General features: G+C 32.8%; 2 protein-coding genes across 3 annotated transcripts in view; one reads left to right on the top strand and one right to left on the bottom strand.

Moving 5' to 3' along the window:
* LOC124830122 (exportin-4 protein) overlaps positions 1–9,932 on the top strand; it is a 31,464-nt gene extending 21,532 nt beyond the window's left edge. For both annotated transcript variants that reach the window (XM_047303760.2, XM_088092212.1), the window contains exons 21-33: positions 3,291–3,362; positions 4,345–4,416; positions 4,491–4,555; positions 4,635–4,737; positions 4,812–4,943; positions 5,184–5,327; positions 6,998–7,105; positions 7,220–7,270; positions 7,342–7,419; positions 7,502–7,615; positions 7,879–8,075; positions 8,424–8,493; positions 8,981–9,932. In XM_047303760.2, the coding sequence (XP_047159716.1) occupies positions 3,291–3,362; positions 4,345–4,416; positions 4,491–4,555; positions 4,635–4,737; positions 4,812–4,943; positions 5,184–5,327; positions 6,998–7,105; positions 7,220–7,270; positions 7,342–7,419; positions 7,502–7,615; positions 7,879–8,075; positions 8,424–8,493; positions 8,981–9,169 (1,395 nt within the window). In that variant the 3' untranslated portion in view covers positions 9,170–9,932. The remainder of the gene's footprint in view (positions 1–3,290; positions 3,363–4,344; positions 4,417–4,490; positions 4,556–4,634; positions 4,738–4,811; positions 4,944–5,183; positions 5,328–6,997; positions 7,106–7,219; positions 7,271–7,341; positions 7,420–7,501; positions 7,616–7,878; positions 8,076–8,423; positions 8,494–8,980) is intronic.
* Positions 9,933–16,553: 6,621 nt separating this feature from the next.
* On the bottom strand, positions 16,554–17,886 carry LOC124830123 (protein LIGHT-DEPENDENT SHORT HYPOCOTYLS 1-like). The gene has a single exon (XM_047303763.2). The coding sequence runs from the start codon at positions 17,384–17,386 to the stop codon at positions 16,844–16,846; it is 543 nt and encodes a 180-aa protein (XP_047159719.1). The 5' UTR covers positions 17,387–17,886; the 3' UTR covers positions 16,554–16,843.
* Positions 17,887–18,251: the final 365 nt, after the last annotated feature.

Below are 18,251 nucleotides of genomic sequence, written 5' to 3'. Positions count from 1 at the left end.
CCATGGTAGTCGAAGTGGGTATGTGCAATGCTCATATTGTAAGAAAATTGGTCATACCCAGAAAAGATGTTATTCGTTACATGATTTTCCAGATAAAACTGTGCATCCGTACAAATTTGATAATTTGGAATCAAGAATCTTAAATGAAGAGTATCAAGAATTTTTAAGATATAAGTTTGACAAATCCACTGGTCTTTGTCAGTTTCCTCCCGTGCCAAGTGTGTCAACTGCATGCATCTCTCAATCTGTGGAATGTCAAGGTTCATGGATTCTTGACTCAGGTGCCTCGAACCATTTGTCTGGTAACACTCATTTATTTTCCTTCATTACCCCTCAAAAAGTTCCTCAATTGGTTACTGTTGCCAATGGATCCAAATTGACATCTCAAGGAATTGGCAAAGTGTCCTTATCTCCTTCATTAAACTTAAATTCCGTTTTGTATATTGCTCATTTTCCTTATAATTTAATCTCCTTGAGTCAATTGACACGTTCATTAAATTGTTCTATAACCTTTACTGCTACTGGTTTAGAGCGTGGAAGGAGAAAGCCAAGAATCGTTCCTGAGATCGCTTGAAGGAAGCCCTGGTGATAAGGTTTGGAACCATTGTTGAGCATTTGGCGGCATCGAAACAGATGGGGACGGGGGAAGAGTATGTGTAGGGAGGCGAAAAGGTAAGGAAAGGGAGCGGGATAGAGAACAAGTCATCTGGGGGACGAACGCAAGAAGCGGTTACCGAACGGTACGAGGCCAAGTACTGTAGACCGATTGGGATTAGCCGAACAGTCCGAGGCCGATCGCTATAACACAGGTCGATCGAGAGTTGCCGAGTGGTTAGATGAAATAGAAGACCAGTTGACTTGGGGACGAACGAGCGCTCAGGGGACACAGTTCGAGGCCGATCGCTATAACTCAAGTCGATCGAGATTTGCCGAGCGGTCCGAGGACATACAAGACCAGTCGTCTTGGGGACGAACGAGCGGTCAGTGGACACAGTGCGAGGCCGATCGCTATAACACAGGCCGATCGAGGGTTGTCGAGTGGTCCGAGGTCAAGCGCAATATCCCAGGTGAGGTTGCCGAGCGGTCCGAGATAGAAATAGACCTGAAGCAGACGGAGTTGTCCACTCTCTGGGCTGAAGGCCCTATTCAGCCAAAAGCGATGAAGTTGCACGGTTCGATAGATAAAGAGCCGAACAGTATAAAGATAATGGGAATTGAGCCGAACAATAGAAGAGGTTATTGGAGCCGAACAGTTGAAGGGAACGATAGCCGAACGGTTGAAGTTAGGGGGGAAGAACCGAAAGGTAGAGAAGCATGGGAAAGCAAGTCGAGCGGTATAAAGATAGGAAGAAGAAAACCGAACGGTAGAAAAGCATGGGAAAGCAGGCCGAGCGGTATAAAGACAGGGAGAAGAAAACCGAACGGTCGAAAAGCGTGGGAAAGCAAACCGAACGGTATAAAGATGGGGAGAAGAAAGCCGAATGGTATAGAGATAGGAAGAAGAGAGCCCAATGGTAGAAGAAGTTATTTTACAGGGAAGGATAAGAAGCTCCTCGCTTTCAAGGAAATAATGCAGACACGAAAAGGGTCCTATAAAGTCTGTATCTCATTTCGACCACCACCCAAGCCTCCTGACTGGGATTGGATGGCATCCCATAAATTTTGTATGTCATCTCGACCACCACCCAAGCCCCCTGACTTGAATTGGAGGGCATAATCAATGGGTTCCCTTCCTAGAATAACAAGATTATAAAGAGGAGCCAAGAGATCAAGTTTTTCGTTTCCAACCTTGAGGACAAGGTTGTTCTGCAGCATAGTGTAATGTTAGGATATAGAGTATTTGGGGATATAAGGATATAATGGGAAATGAGATTAGGATAGAAGGTAGAGGAACTATATAAATATATTATTTGGATAGTTAGAAGGGACTTTTGGGGAGAGATCTTTGTTGACAGGTATTGACATGTGAAGAGGGTTAAGCCTCTGTATTCAGTTGTACAGAACATTCTTTCTGTGAATAATATTCAGTTTTTCCTATCTTTGTTGTGTCTTTTGGTGAGAAAGAGAGTTCTTGATTAGGTTCCCAATTTAGGAACCTAATAGAGAATAATAAGCATCACTTTGTATCATTCGAAACTGCTGGATGAAAATCCAAAAATGCCCAAATCGTGAACAAAGTGATTACTTGAGGCCATATAGGGACCCGGGTAAATGACATACCATATGTGACAACTAGAGTGTTGTTGTTATTGCCCATAACCCTTTTTTTAACTCCAAGACTGAGCGCATATGGAGATTAATGTCTTTTTTGTATGTGAGCAAGTGCCATCCCAGCAACTTGTGGTCTCTCACATTTCCAATACTAAACCAGTCTCTTCCGCTCATTTTCAGTTTCTCTATTCAAAACCCAATGTGATGGATTTCATTCATCCAAATCCCTCACCCGGAGTTTGAGGGAAGCTATTAATGTTATAGGTTTATTGTTTGTTTCTTTATTGTTTTATAATACAGTTTTATCTCTTTTTCTATATTTTATTTCTCTTTATTTTGTAATTTTCGGACTTGTTTGTAACCACCCATAATTGCTCATAACTTCTCTCTTTCTCTCTTTAAGTTCTGCCTGGCAAAATTGATGTTAATTGCATCATTTTCAAAACTCTATTAAGCACTGTTTTTACACAGTCACATGACTGTTTCCTCTGTTTATTCAAACTTTATTGCCTAACAAACAATAAATTTTGCTAAGTTGCTAAGATAGGCTCTAACCCATAAATATGATACCATGTTAAAAAACAAATTTTAAGCCTAATTCAATCTTATAAAACTGTCTTATAGGTGAGGTTTGAATTCACATATATATTATAAATTTGCCTTATCTCTAGTCGATATAAGACTTTCAACGTGTTTTTAGTTTTCGGCCTAAGATTAAGATATTATTGGATATTTTTATGTATCCAAACCTTTTCTTTGAAAGTGCTAGGATTATGAATGAATTACATTTCTGATATTTCAAAGAAAAAAATTAGATTTGAATATGTAATTGTATGTCAAAATTATTATCCAAAAAGAGCACAAATTGTAACATCTAATACTTGGGTAGGTGGATTCATCTTCTTAGATCTGACCCTAGACATTTATGTTTGATTTATTTGATATGCATATTTTCCTTACCATTTTTTCCTTCTAAAATTTAATATTCAATTTTTAATCCCAAAGTGCAATTTATCCGTAAAAGATGCTGGAATAAATGTCAAATGACCTTGTTTCGAATGCAATGTATTTTTCCCTAGGGACTCACTTGTTACCAGTTACTTCATTCTCTGGTTCAGCAAAAGCATATATGCATCCACCTTGTTACTCTGGTGAGTCAACACTTATTTATGTACCTTTAAATTGATAAAGCACATCAAGTGTTGTATTGATGCAAACTTAAGAGTCTGCATATTTTAAAATGTATTTTTCATTAATGGGTGATTCAAGTTTGGTAAGTAGTTGCTTTTGTAAGTTATAATAATAGAATGCTCGTAACAATATAATGATGACAAAATGATCAATCAAACTGTAAAACGCTTCATATCATATCCATCCTTTCCTTTGTGTTTATATAGCATCTTCCATGCCAATTTTCTCATATTATCTTGGAATATTGGAGTGTATCTTAAATTTCTAGGAGATACAATTTAATTACTGAGGTAGCTCAAGTAGGTTGGTTCTCATGCTCCAAAGTTGACTAACACAACTAGCTTTATAATTGATTACTTTAGCTGCAAATCTGTCTCATTGGAGGAATAGGGGGTTACAATGCCTCACAGAAAGGGTTCTTCCTTGGGTATAGACTTCCAAACAGAAGGTCCATGTCACCATGATGTGTATGTCAATGTCTTTGATAGTTGTAAGGTTTTTTAGCACATAGATCCGATAATGCATTACCATTTTGATATGATCTTCAGTAATCATGTCAACTTAATGGTCAATTCAGCACAGAAGTTTTTCTCATTGTTTACTTGATTCTTATACTCCCTTAAACTGGGAAGTATTCCGAAAGGATTTTTGGTGATGGTGTAATTCTCAAAAATAATATTTGTGTTGTATTTTATGTATTCGCCACTTTAGATGCTTTCTTAATGATACATTAATTGTTTTTTTAATTGGTTTTAAACAATATTAAAAGTGTTGTACATACTAGAAGAGATCAAATTCCCATTTATCATAAAAATGATGGTTATTTCTAATACACTTGAGACCCAAAAAGACCTTCATACAGCTCTCGTCTGTTATTCTACTTCTTACCACCAGTGTTACTATCACAGTTTGATTCGCTTGTTCTTTTGATATTATGTGCAGAATTCATGGCATGAACTAGCAACCTCATTTTCCACTGAAAAGACTTTGATGTTGTTGGACACTGCTCATCAGGTAAGATCTTTATCACGCACTATCTACTATGTTGTTATGAGTTGTTTTCTAAGGCCATCAGTTTCTTGCTCCAGCGATCTCTTGCACAAACACTAGTTCGTTCAGCTTCAGGCATAAGAAATTCAGAGGCATCTAGTCAGTGAGTATTTACTTAAACTTTCTTTTGCTATATTTTCAAAATTTGATGCTGTAAACCTTTTGTTTATTTTTATTTATAGGTATGTAAGAAATCTCATGGGTCCTATTGCAACATACATAGTGGAGATATCTAGGAAGCATAATTTTAGAAGCATTGCCCAACAACCAGATATTCTCCTTTCGGTGAGGGCTTGAACAATTATGTCATTGCAATGTTTGTATGAAAATTTGTCCTCAATATCATCAACGTTCTGTAGGTCAGCTGCATGTTGGAACGGCTACGTGGAGCTGCAAGTGCGTCTGAACCTCGAACACAGAAGGCTATCTATGAACTGGGATTCTCTGTAATGAATCCCATTCTAATTCTTCTTGAAGTTTATAAACATGAGGTAGCAGTCCCATATATCAGTATCTTCAACTTATATAATCCTCATTGCTCTTGGCAAACTCAGAAGTGTTACTTATATGACTCTTATATTTTTTTTTAACGTCTTATAGTATCTAAATTATTCATTTTATCAAGTTAATTTTATTCCTTATAATGATTTCATTATATTGTTAACAAATGTGTGTAATTTCCAAGTTTCTGACATCTTGTTGCTCTGTACTTATATGTATTTATTGTTTAGTCTGCAGTTGTCTACCTGCTACTTAAATTTGTAGTTGACTGGGTTGATGGACAAATTACATACTTGGAGGCCCAAGAAACTGCTGCTGTCGTTGATTTCTGCATGCGTTTGCTTCAGCTGTATTCATCTCACAATATTGGCAAGGTAATTTTCTGTTATCACTTATATTTTTTTTTCGTATGGCAAATACTTTGGATCAGGAGGAACACCTTGGCTAGTTAAATGTAAGCGAAAGGGATGAAGAAAGAGAAAAAGTACTGTACCGTATTATGCTAGTCATGTATGGGTATCTTACTAGAGGAAGAACTTAACAGTGAGACTGTGATAGGTGATACAATTATACAAAAGCTAAATGAAGATAAGGAAAACTAAGAGAGCAGAGAATTCCAGAGAGGGTCAAGGAAAGAAAGCCAAGTGACTGATCCAATTCCTCCCTCTTCTCTTCTATTGTCCCTTATTTTATTTCATTTCTCTACCCAAACGTAGTCCTTCACAACAGAGTTTGTTATGCGATTTTTCTCACCTTTTTGGATCACCTTGATTTCATCATTCTTAGATACGTGTCCTAACTGTGTAACAAAATTCTCTTGCACCTTGCCACCGGCTGCCACCTCATTTGCTATTGATTGTTCCTCTATCATAATATTAAACTTTCCTTTTGGTACCTCAGATTGTTGGGGCTCCCGTTTGGCTTCCATTTTGTAATTTTTTTGGATGCATTCGGTTATGATAAAGTTGAATTTAAATAAAAATTACCTTATGAATAGGCTTTTTACATGTCTCTTTTATTTTTCCTAGGGATTTTCATCTCGGGTAAGTGAGCACTAGTTAGTTGTGCTCTCAGCCTCCCTCTTCTATATGAATTTTCTTTTTCTGAAAAAGATAAAGTATACTATTGAAGCTTTAATCTGGTTCAAGTTCAAACCACATACAAATGTCGAGGTCAGATAGTTGGAAAGGAAAATCTTTGGAGTCCTATACCTTCGGTGTTAAAAGTCAATGATTACACACCTTTATAAGTTTGTATGAAGCATAAAGATGCAAAGAAATTTTTTATTTAAATTTTTTTCCCTTTTAAACTGCCTTTCTCTTTCATCCCAATACCAAAAATAAGTGTTTCAATTATATTATGCGTTGTTTCGTTTGTGCTTATTTTTTTGATAAAGATGTTTTTTTTTTTACTAAAATAAACAGATTATTGTTTTTTTTTGTGTTTGTTCCCATATACTTATTTGTATTAGAAGTCCTACATTAACTAGAGATAAAGTAAATTTAGAATATATATATATATATATATATATATATATATATATATGTGTGTGTGTGTGTGCAAACCTCATCTTACAAGTCGGTTTCGTGGAGTTAAAGTCCATCCTAGTAAGATTTTTATTTGTTGGACATATCATTTCACTCGTTATCGGGCCACTATCGAACCTTGGTGTAAGAGAAGTGTGTTGAAAGTCTCACATCAACTAGAGATAAAGTCAATTTAGAATATATAAGTATGTACAAACTTCATCTTACAAGTTTGTTTTGTGGGACTAAGTTAAGTTTAAAATTCACTTCTTAACATTTGAAAAATAGAATTTTATTCATCTTACTTTTATAAGAAAGTCTTGTCTGCTTTTAAATATATGATTTCTTACAAATTGTTTATTTCAAAAACACTTATTTTTAAGTTTAAACGAACTGGTCCGATATGAAGTTAATATATTGTTGCTGTCTGAACAAATCCTCATAATTGTTTCTGATTCAATTTTTCTTTTTTGTTATTTTAAAAATATTCTCTCTCAAGTTATTCGCTCCTTTTTCAGATATCACTAAGTCTGTCACTCAGTTTAATTAGTGAGTCTAAAACAGACAAGTATAGAGATTTGCGTGCACTTCTTCAACTTCTCTCAAGTCTTTGCTCTAAAGACATGGTAAATATTTTCTTTGCTTAATTTATTTGACTAGCAGTTGGAAAGAGATTACCTGCCTCCAATACTCATACTTAACTAAGGTGCAACTTAACTAAAAAATTCTTATTGTGGCAGATTGATTTCTCGTCAGATTCGATTGAGGCCCAAGGCACTAACATATCTCAGGTAATATCAAGATTACATTAATCAGTTTCATGTTAAGTTAGTAGTCAATTTCTAGTGCATGTGTCTTGCAGGTGGTTTACTATGGACTTCACATGGTCGCGCCATTGATTTCTATGGAACTCTTAAAATATCCCAAACTTTGTCATGATGTAAGATATTCATGTGCTCTGTGGAATAATACGGGATTGAGTGTTATCCAAACCTGATACTTACTGTATAACTCATTTGCAGTATTTTTCTCTCCTTTCACATATGTTGGAGGTTTATCCAGAAACATTTGCGCTACTAAATAGTGAAGCCTTTGCTCATGTACTTGGAACCCTTGATTTTGGTCTTCACCATCAGGTAATATTTGTAATGCGCTTTTTCTTTAATAATCAATATTATAGAATGAAGCAGTTTGAAACTAAACTAATTAAGCTACAATAAGCTTAAGCAGTGTTTCAACAGTTTAGCATTCTTTTCCAGTGTCCTAAAGAAACTTTTTTGAAAAATGGATAAATTTCCCCACTGTTTATTACAGTTCAAGATGAATTTATTTTCTAATTGGTAACTTATATTGTGCTTAGAATTTGCGTCTAAGAACTATATGATTTGGGATTTTGAAGGACGCAGATGTGGTTAGTAAGAGTCTGAGAGCTCTGCAAGCTCTTGCTTCTTACCACTACAAAGAGACTGGTAATGGTAATATAGGCTTGGGTGCCCACACCACGGGTCTTAAGGATTCAAGTGGGAATGTTCAGGAAGGTCTTTTGAGCCGTTTTCTTCGTTCATTGCTGCAGCTTCTCCTTTTTGAGGATTATAGGTGAGAATGCACAGAAAATTCTTTTTTCCCCTTTTCTTTTGTTTTACCAAGACCGACTATGTTTTGGACCTTGAGAGTGGGACTGTTTATCTATTGTGGGGGTGTCAAATGAATGTGCAAGTCAAATAATGTCCCATCTTTTACAGCACACCACATACTTTATTCTCAAGTGTGGTATGTATTTAATAAAACTTGTCAGATGATTTATTTTAAATTGGAAAATACATTTCCACCCAAGTACATCTGTTTCCTAGTATAATGATACAAAACGGCCACTTCACATCTTTAATCAATACTGTTGCAAAATCACATTGCAATTGGCTAACAGTATTACCCTTGTTATTTCAGTTCGGATCTGATCAGTGTTGCAGCAGATGCTCTCCTTCCATTAATCCTGTGTGAGCAAGGCCTGTATCAGGTATGATCTCTAAATTGCATTTGGAAAAAAATATTCAATGCAAGTTCTAGGTTACAAACATTCTTTATTAAATTTTCATAGCTAACATGTTTGAACTAGTATTATAAAATTGATCTATAGATGAACATAGTGTTGCTTATTCTCTTCAATAGTGAATATGCCAGCTACGTTACTTGTCATGTCGAGAATATGTTTTATATTTTTGTTCAGTGTCCATATAAATCCATTTCAAATCAGTGTCCATATATTTTTGTTCAGTGAAAAGCTTAGCTTGTCTGTTGCTAATGGCGACTTACATTCCAAAAAGAAACTTCAATTGTGAACCAGCTTATATATTATTGTTTTTTGGGGGTAGGGTATTCAAACTTCAGTTTTTAAGAAAATTTTACATAATCAGTTACTATACAACATTCTTGCATCCCTATATGATTTCCCCCTTTTATTTTATGTATGGATCCTGAGAAGATTTTGATAAATTTCCTTACAGAGATTGGGGAATGAATTGATAGAGAGACAACCAAATCCAACACTCAAAACTAGGTTGGCAAATGCATTTCACACACTAACAAGTGCAAATCAGCTTTCTTCCTCCCTGGATCGAATAAATTACCAGAGGTTTAGAAAAAATCTTACTAGTTTCCTAGTTGAAGTTCGTGGATTTCTAAGGACAATGTGATCAACTGTGTATGGCTTGTACTGTATAAAGCTTCCAAAGTGGAGTTGGGCTCACTACTGATTAAGCCAGCAGCTGAAGATAAACGTAGAGAGCTAATCTCTTGGCATTCAAATTATTTGGAGTTACTCCGTGTCCTATCTTCACTTGGCTTTCCTCAGTTATATCATATATCACTTGGGTTGTTTGAAAAAGTAAAAGCTTCTTTTTTGTTTGTCAGAGGCTATTACAAAAGTAGAAAAGCTGCCTGAAGAAGGTCTTAGTTGCAATTCAATGACAATAGTTGTCGAGGCACATTCTTTTGTGGAAAAATGCATCCTTGTGTAGATATACATTACTATCACTTAGTTTTGCAGGAGCCTCGCATTCTATGCAACTTTTCATGTTTGTGCTCTAACGTACAGGCTCACAGTCCGTTCAGATCCGTTAGAGATACTAAGCCATTCATATGCTTGTGCAAACTTAAACTTTCACGGAAGATCATTCTTGAGAAGATCAAAATGCTAGAGTGATTTTGTTCACACAAGTTTTGCAATTATGTTTGTAGAAGTATACATATGGCTCCATCTGTTTTGGTGTGTCTGCATCTTATGTTAAGATCTTGCTCATCAATATGTACAGTTACGTATGACAGTAAATGCAATTGTCGAGTGACAATCATGAAAGCTCAATCTTCATTTAGCTCCATTTTTTTAGCAGTCCGGTGGAAGCCGCAATAGCAATGACGGGTGCCGCAATGATGAATGCTGTTTAAATACTTTCCTCCTACGAGTGTATTTTTTCAGTAATGAATTTTTATATTAATCTTATAAGCTATATAAATAATCCATCTTACCATCTAAAATATTTAATTTTAAATCATTTACGTGTCCAATTAAACACAAATTAATGTAAGATCAAAATCATTTATGTGTCCAATTATACACATAACGTACATATTGATAAATTGAATATAGACATGAATATCTTCAATAATTTCAATTCATTTATCAAATCTTATGTCTACAAATATCAATTTCATATGTGTAAACATTTTCAATTTTATATACAAATCATATATCTCATAATATTTTAAAATAAAGTAAGTCCATGAAATATAATTTGCATAACAAATTTAAATAATAAATGAGTTAATTGTTCTCGGTTTAAGATTAATTGAGAAAATTGTTGTCTATTGGACGAATTGTTCAGGACGAGAAAAAAATAATAAATTTCATATCAGATAGACAACCTAACAAATTTGAATTTAACATTTCTAAAATTTTCAATCAATCAAAACATTAAATAAAAACTACAAATAACATTATATTATTAATTTCAAATAATTTTTTGACTCTCGCCCTTGACCAAGCACACAATAATATACAAAAATAAATCACACATCACAATTAAGTTGTCGAATCTCATTTTTTTCTTAGCTATATTTATTTGTATTCTAATTTAATAATAGAAACAAAAGTAAGAAAACATAAAAATGTGTTTTTTTTAACAATATTTAATTTGATCACAAATAATCTAAATTCAAATAATTTACATAAACCATATCCATATTTGCAAACCTTATCCTACATGTATGTATTTCAATTCATCTTTACAAAATTTGTACCAATAATATTTCCCATACTATTTTTCTTAATCAAAATCAATTAACATCACATCAGCTTATTGACAAGTATCTATCCTTAAAAGATTTCATTCTCTACCTATCCTTTTAACTCAGATCAAATTTAACTAATTAAATCTTAACTTGAAGTTTTTCATTTCTCAAGACTTGAAATTACCGTAAACTCCAATCAACATAACATAACACCACCAAATCAACCAAAACACTCTAAGAGAATGATCTAGTTGACAACATATGAAACTCTAAGAAGGTGACGATTTCATAATAAAAAACATATATTCATAAAGATGATAAGAAATTACTTTCGACTTAAAACAATATATTTTTCTTTTTAAATAACAACTAATTTTAAAAAAATATTAATCAATATAATAACCAATTTAAATATTAATATCTAAAATTGTTTTTGTTATGAATAAAAATTATAATTGATTTGTAAATTTGTCATTCATCTTTACTTTAACGTTAGTTAGCAAAATTTTGACTATAAAAAAAATTAATATCTAAATTAATCTCTAATATTAAGAATTTAAGTTTAAACTTTTTTCAGAAAATCAATTTATAAAATGAATTATAATTTATTTTTACCTCACTTAATATATATATAAAATAGCACAATTTAAACTATGACATGGTAATTAATATTTGGTTTGAGTGTATATTTTATTTGAAGATGTAAGTGGGCATGAGAAAGAAGAGAGAGTGGGGTAATAAATTAAAGATGGTGAGCAAAACAAGAAGGGAAAAGAAAAGAAGTGTGGGAAAGATATAAATGAATTATAAGTTGGAAAGCATTGACATCGATCTATTCAAAGTTTGGCTTCGTTTTGGTGAAAATGAGTACAAATTTTTTGCACCTTGGTTTCGTAACACAGTAACAATAAGAGGTTACGAGAAGATGGTACATTAATATAAAGTCTTCTGCTGCCAAAAACAAGTTGTTTGAATTCTATGGACAGCATCTTCAGATAGAATATTGGAGAAAAGGTACAATCATACAACACCTTTACCTAAAGTTTGCACAATTTTCATGCACCATTCACACCACTACTCTTACATTATTCAACCATTTTTCGTACACTTTATTTAACTTCAACAAATGTAACTATTCAAATCCAAAACTTTTCAAATTTCATATTCTTTTCACTTAAATCTCACACTTCCATCTCAAATATATCTAGATAAGATCACAAACTGAATTATCAACCGTGTTATTTCTTACTATTTTTATTTTTCGAAAATCTCTTCCTTCCTTTTTTAAAGAAAATAAAATAAAAAATCACTTTAGGAATGGAATTTTGATTTGTTTTTCAACTTATTCCTTCCAAATTGTAGTTTTGATTCCTTTCAAATTGTAATTTAGAGTTCGATAACCGAATTTTAATTTGATTTTCAACTAGTTTTGTTTTGGAAGTTTTTGACTGGACTTGTGATTACTCGTAGACCAAACAAACTGTATTGTAAATTGGATAGGTTTTGGACGGTCAGTTACTTGATTTTTAGTGTCTTTTCAGTATCGTTCAAAGTTTGTTGGGATGGTATCTGCAGGAGGTATTACCATGCTAAAGTCAGTAAATGATCGTTCCATTAATAATCAATGCATATTATGTGTATGTTATGTTAAAGTCATACCTAATATATTTATATATAGTAGTTGTGATGAGTTTTTATACTTTTGTCGGTCTAATCACAATCAAATTATACCTTAATCTGCATTAAGAGATTAATTAGTCACTATCATTGTTAATTTGAGCATGTTGTAATTGATCTATCATGCTCTTTGGTCAGGATAGTCGTCCATTCATTGTTATCATTGTTAACAACCATTTTGTAATCAATTAATTTAGAGTGGATAGCTCAAACGAGTTAACTAAAGGAATTTTATTCTAGAGTGATCAATCTAGAAGTTTTGTCTAAAGAAACTCAGTCTGGAAACTTCTACTTAAAAAAGTTTCAATATTGAAACTCAAATGGAGAAGCTCAGGAGACCGGAAGAAGAGTTTAGTACGATTGAAGGAGCTTATCATGGAGAACTTGATCTAGAAAAGGTGTTTTTAGGTTTGAAGAACTTGACCTAAAAATACTCAGCTAAACGGGTACACATACAGATTATACATTTGTTCTTTATTAAATTAAAAATACAATTCACTTTTTCACGTTTGGTTGCTTCCATATCTTGATATTTTGATTAAAAAATTTGATAGATTGTGAGTCATTGCATCGATCTACACGTCAGAAAGTTTTAAGAATTTAAATAGAGTTTTACGAAAATGTGCAACAAGCATGATTTGTAGAGTGTCCATGGGTTTCTGAACTCCTTCGTAGAGTACAAAATTTTGGGTACTCTACTTCCCACACATACATTTATGAATATCTTAATATTTTTACTTTTTTAAACCCCAAATTATCTTTCTTTTTTCTAGAAATATTAAACTTAAAAATATTACCATCATAAATATCATGTTTGAGTTTTTTAATCAGGCATTAATACGAATTTTATATATAAAAAATAACTTTTATATATACGAGACCATCAGAAACTCTCTTTTAAGAACAAATATTGCTTTTTATAGCGTAAAATATAATTGAAAGATATATATATATATATATATATATATATATATATATATATATATATATATATATATATATATATATATATATATATATAAAACATATCTTAATACGAGAATATATATTGTGATACCCGTATTTTCAAAAATAAAATCCAAGCATCCACTTAGACTCAGTTTGAAAATCCATTTTATGAGTGTCAAAAAGGAAGTTTTACATTTTTCATTTTAAAAACATAAAACTGAAATTATTATTAAATATAACATTGCACCTAAATTGAGATACATAAATTAAAATTGACATTCAAACACTGCAGCAGCAGCATCACCTTTGCGTGGAATCGATTATTACTGTAAGATTAAAAGTTTTAATTTAAAACTAAAACTTGATTAGCTATTGAATCGAATTAGAGTTATTTAGTTTGATGGTTGCGGAAATAAAGGTGCATTTTACGAAAAGTTTAAAAAGTAAAATAAATAATATTGTATAAGGAGTATTTTATTAAGAATTAAATATGACTCTATATTGGAAAAAAAAGGAGTGAGATAAGAATAACTCATAAATATATTATTTTAAAATGTTTAGTTGAAATTGATATTTTAATATTTTGTATGAATTTGTTCACGGTTTGTTTGTCAAATTTCTATGACTTTCTGCTTAAAAATCTTTATAATGATAGTAGAAATTATTCTTAATAAAGAGACATTTTAATGTAGGAAAGACTCACACTTAATTAATAAAAATTCAAGATAATTAGAAGTCCTATATTAACTGAAAATAAATAAAATAATGTCAAACTTTTTTCAGTATTTCTCTTTGAAAAATCTCGTATATTTCCTTTTAGAATGGTCTCTTTTTCAATAATTTCTTAAAACATTATTAAAATAAATAAATTAATGGAGCTCCTCCATCTTTTTTCCTTAATATATAATTGTCATATATTTATGGTACTGGAAATCATATAAATTATTGGAAATATACTTTTATGAACTCCTTTATTCTTTTTAGTTTAGATGAATTCTTAGAACAACAAACAAAAGAATTTAGAATGTTTGCTTAAAATGATAAAAGATGTTAAAAAGTTATTAAAATTATATAATCTGATTGGGTAAGTTATAGCATTGAATTTGGTTCTGCTAAAATCATGGTGTTTCTGGAAGAACAATAAATAAAACAAATTGTAATACTTTTGACAATTATTGTCACAATTCGTGGGCAACTACTTTAAGGTATGATGGGACTAGAATCTTATAAAGTTAACTTAATTCTATTATCTCTAATAGTTACAAAATAGTATAAGATATTATTAGTACAACATATTTCAAAAGATACATGAATCTATACAACTTTTCTCATATGTCTCTAACAAGGAAAGTATGATTAGATCAATTTTGCTTTATAAAGTCTACCTTTTTTAGCATACTATAACTCACAATGCCGATTTAAATAATTTTCCCCGTAGATTATGGTAATTGATTTTCTTTTTATTTGATAAAAATATTATTTATGTTTTTTTTTTGTATCTACTATTCTCTAGCATTATCACATGAATTATTCCTTAAAGTAGAATAATTTAAATAAGTATATGCAAGTCAATATACTTATTTATTGACGTAGTCATTTAACACAATTCATAACTTAAAAAATATTCATAAATATAAGAAAATAAAAATAGAAATACATTTTAAAAGACTAAAAAAAAGAAACAAATTAAAATGTTAATCATATTTAACCACTCAAGTTAAATTAACGAATGAATTGTCACTTAAGGAAAATGTTAGTAGACGGAAAATGTTCGTAAATATAAACTAAAACGAAATTTAAAAAAAAATTATCAATGATTCAAATGAGAATTTTATTTTATTGACTTTATGAAAAATTCTCAAATTTATGAAAATGTGAAAGTTATTAATGTTTTTGTCTGAAAAAATTATCTCATCAGTTATCTAGTAAAGTTGAATGTATGCCTCATATATAGACATGCATCCTGGGCTATATAAAATGTGGCATATATAATAATTTTACATGCCTTAAATTAGCCTCTTTTAATGTAGTTTTCATCCTATAAAAAGCAATCTAACCATACAAACAATGTTTGAATTAATAAAATATTACTGAACAACATATATCAATTATACATTAAATATATATACTACAATGTAACATATCAGTGGTAAAAAATCATAACATTTGCGAATTATTAAATATTTTTAATCGTAACTATATTTTATGTTGTGGTTTAACTTCCATATCTGTTGAATCATTGGAAATGACAGAAATAATAATTTGTGAAAGAATTCCCAATTATGTTAATTAATTAAAGCAACCGATTCAACCAAGGAACTTGCATTAATCGTATTGGGTTTAGACATTAGAATATGCATATACATGAATAAAAGGGCCTTTAACCCATACATTCTGAGGGGAGACAGTTCGTCATAAACCTATAAACCTACCATGTAGAACCACTTTTCATCAAATTTAAGGGCTCTTTGTCCTAGTTACAGGGGGTTAGGCAAATAACCTACCCTCATTCTCAATAATCCAAAAATTGTTGTTACAAATCTAGCTACTTTTCAATCTCCTTCTTTAGCTGTCACCTATAACACTACACAGACAATCTAGGTTTTCCTCTAAACACAGATTTCTCAAACCTAACTCCATTTCACAACGCTGTCTTCTTCCACTTTCCAACCTAACTGTTACTTACACTGTTAGTTGTTTAACATAAATAATATTATATTACACCCAACTAACTGTTCATAACACTTTTCTTAATCCATGCATGGATCACTGGGAAAAGAAACCAAACACAGAAAATGTGTTAATTAATTATTACAAGAAAAGAAAAACCTTCCTCAATGTAACTGCTGGCTAAGAAACACTGTTAAGAAAAAGATAAATGTCGTCTGTGAGTAATTATTAGCAAAAAATACACAAAAAAACTACAAAAAGAAAGCACATTGGCAGCACCGGCAACTTCTGATCACTTTACAAGTACATGGGTAGCTGCAGTTCAACCATCCATATAAATTTTCAGGTATATATAAAGTAAAACATTATTAATCTTGATTAAACTTCAATATTTCTCACTAGCACCCAACTTACGATGGGAAAAAGATCTTGATCTTAAATATACACTTCTTCTGCTCATCATTTTATAGATTCCAGTGAGTGTGTTACTGTAGAGAATCAGAAATCCCGAAAATGTCCATTAATTTGAGCACTAAAAATAGGCATAAACATGTATCCTAGTTTGGTATACATTCTATTTCCACGAACACGGGAAGCCAGACAACTGAGAAAAACATCTCACGAATTCAGAAGGCGGCGTGAACACCTTTGTAAGCAAAGGCGTATAAATAGAACCTTAAAGTTGCCAAAAATAAACAGAAAACGAAATGGAGAAAAAGATATGCATGTGAGGGCATGGGATGATGGATGATATTGGTTATATAATTGGTTTGAATGTGAAGAAACTAAGTAGCGGTGGCAGTTGCAGTGGCATTGGGGGAAGTGGTAACCGGAGTTGCATTAGAGATGTCGGAGGACTTTGGCCTTTTTCTCTTCTTCTCGTAACTCACTCCTCTCGCCTTCGCCTGAAACTCACGAACATCATGCAAGTACAGCCTCACGGCGCGGGCGCCGAACGGGTTGCTTTCGGCTCTCCCGCCGTTCTCCTCGTAGGCGGCGCGGAGGCGCCCGATCAGGGCATCCAGGCTGCCCCAGGCCTGGCGGAGCGGGCAGGGGCACGGCGCCGGAGGGTTAGGCAGCCCGAAGAACGGGCACGTCGGGTTGTGCACCTTCGTCTTCCCGAATTGGTCCAGGTAGTGCAGGAATTCCAGCACGTGCGCCCCACTGCACATGGCCACCGTCAGCGGCGGCCGGTGGTTCCGCAGATACTGGCTGAACGTGTTCCAGTCTCGCCGCTTCTGGTTCTCGTACCTACTCGGAGTAGTACTACCGCCGCCACCACCACCACTGTTGGTGGTGCTTGTTATTGGGGATGGCACGGTCTCCATTGCAAAGATCTGATGCTTGGTGATTTGGATTTGAGTCGGATCTTGTGGATAGTGAGGTTGACTTTGTGGTGGTAGGTTGAAGTAGAAGGATCCACCACGAACCCACCTGCTATATAAACATATATATATGTATATATATATGTGTGTGTATCTAGAAATGAAGATGTTCTTAGGAAGAGTAGGTAGGGTTTTGTATTGTGTAGTAGAAAGAAGTGAAGAGGGTGTGTTGGTAGGAAGAAAGATTATCGGTATTGGTCAGAGAAGCTTGGTGAGATAGAAGCTAAAAGGGTGCATGTTTTTCACTGTGTTTATTAACTTGTTGTAGTGTGAAGTGGAAGATGAAGAGGGAAGAAGAAGAAGAAGAAGAAAAGAAGAAGAAATTGTACGGTGAAAGAGAAAGCGATGGAAATGGAAGAAAAAGAAGAGATTTGTGTTTGCAGAAGGAGAAAGTGAGAGAGAAGAGAAGAGAAGAAGAATTAAATGAAGAAGAGGGCACTGTGCCCCAAAACAGGACAAAGTTTGGCAGTGAGAGATAGTGATGATGCTGACCATAGCTCTATAGACACATCTTTGCATTCTTTTTTTCACGCTCTGCTTCTAAGCGCGTCGTTCCACTTCCCTTCACTTTGCATTTACTCTTTTTTTTATCATTATATGAAATAATGTATCTATTGAAAAATAAAATATTCGAATTTCATAATATATGTTTATTATTATTCTTCTTAATTTGTGTAAAAATAAAAAACGGGTTTTGGAAATAAAGAAATGATAGTTACATAAGTATTACCATGGTTAAGTTAAATTATTTAACAAGATCTTCAATTATAAAAAAAAATATTAGCTATTTGAATTTGTATTTATTTTT

The sequence above is a fragment of the Vigna umbellata genome, chromosome 5, assembly GCF_029865625.1.
Source record: "Vigna umbellata cultivar VRB3 chromosome 5, Vumbellata_1.0, whole genome shotgun sequence".
NCBI classification, from domain to species: Eukaryota; Viridiplantae; Streptophyta; class Magnoliopsida; order Fabales; family Fabaceae; genus Vigna; species Vigna umbellata.
Note: the sequence above shows the minus strand (reverse complement) of the source record. Positions and strands in the feature narration are given on the sequence as shown.

Excerpts from the sequence above, each read along its gene's own strand:
- LOC124830123 (XM_047303763.2), bottom strand. The coding sequence starts at position 17,386 with ATGGAGACCGTGCCATCCCCAATAACAAGCACCACCAACAGTGGTGGT.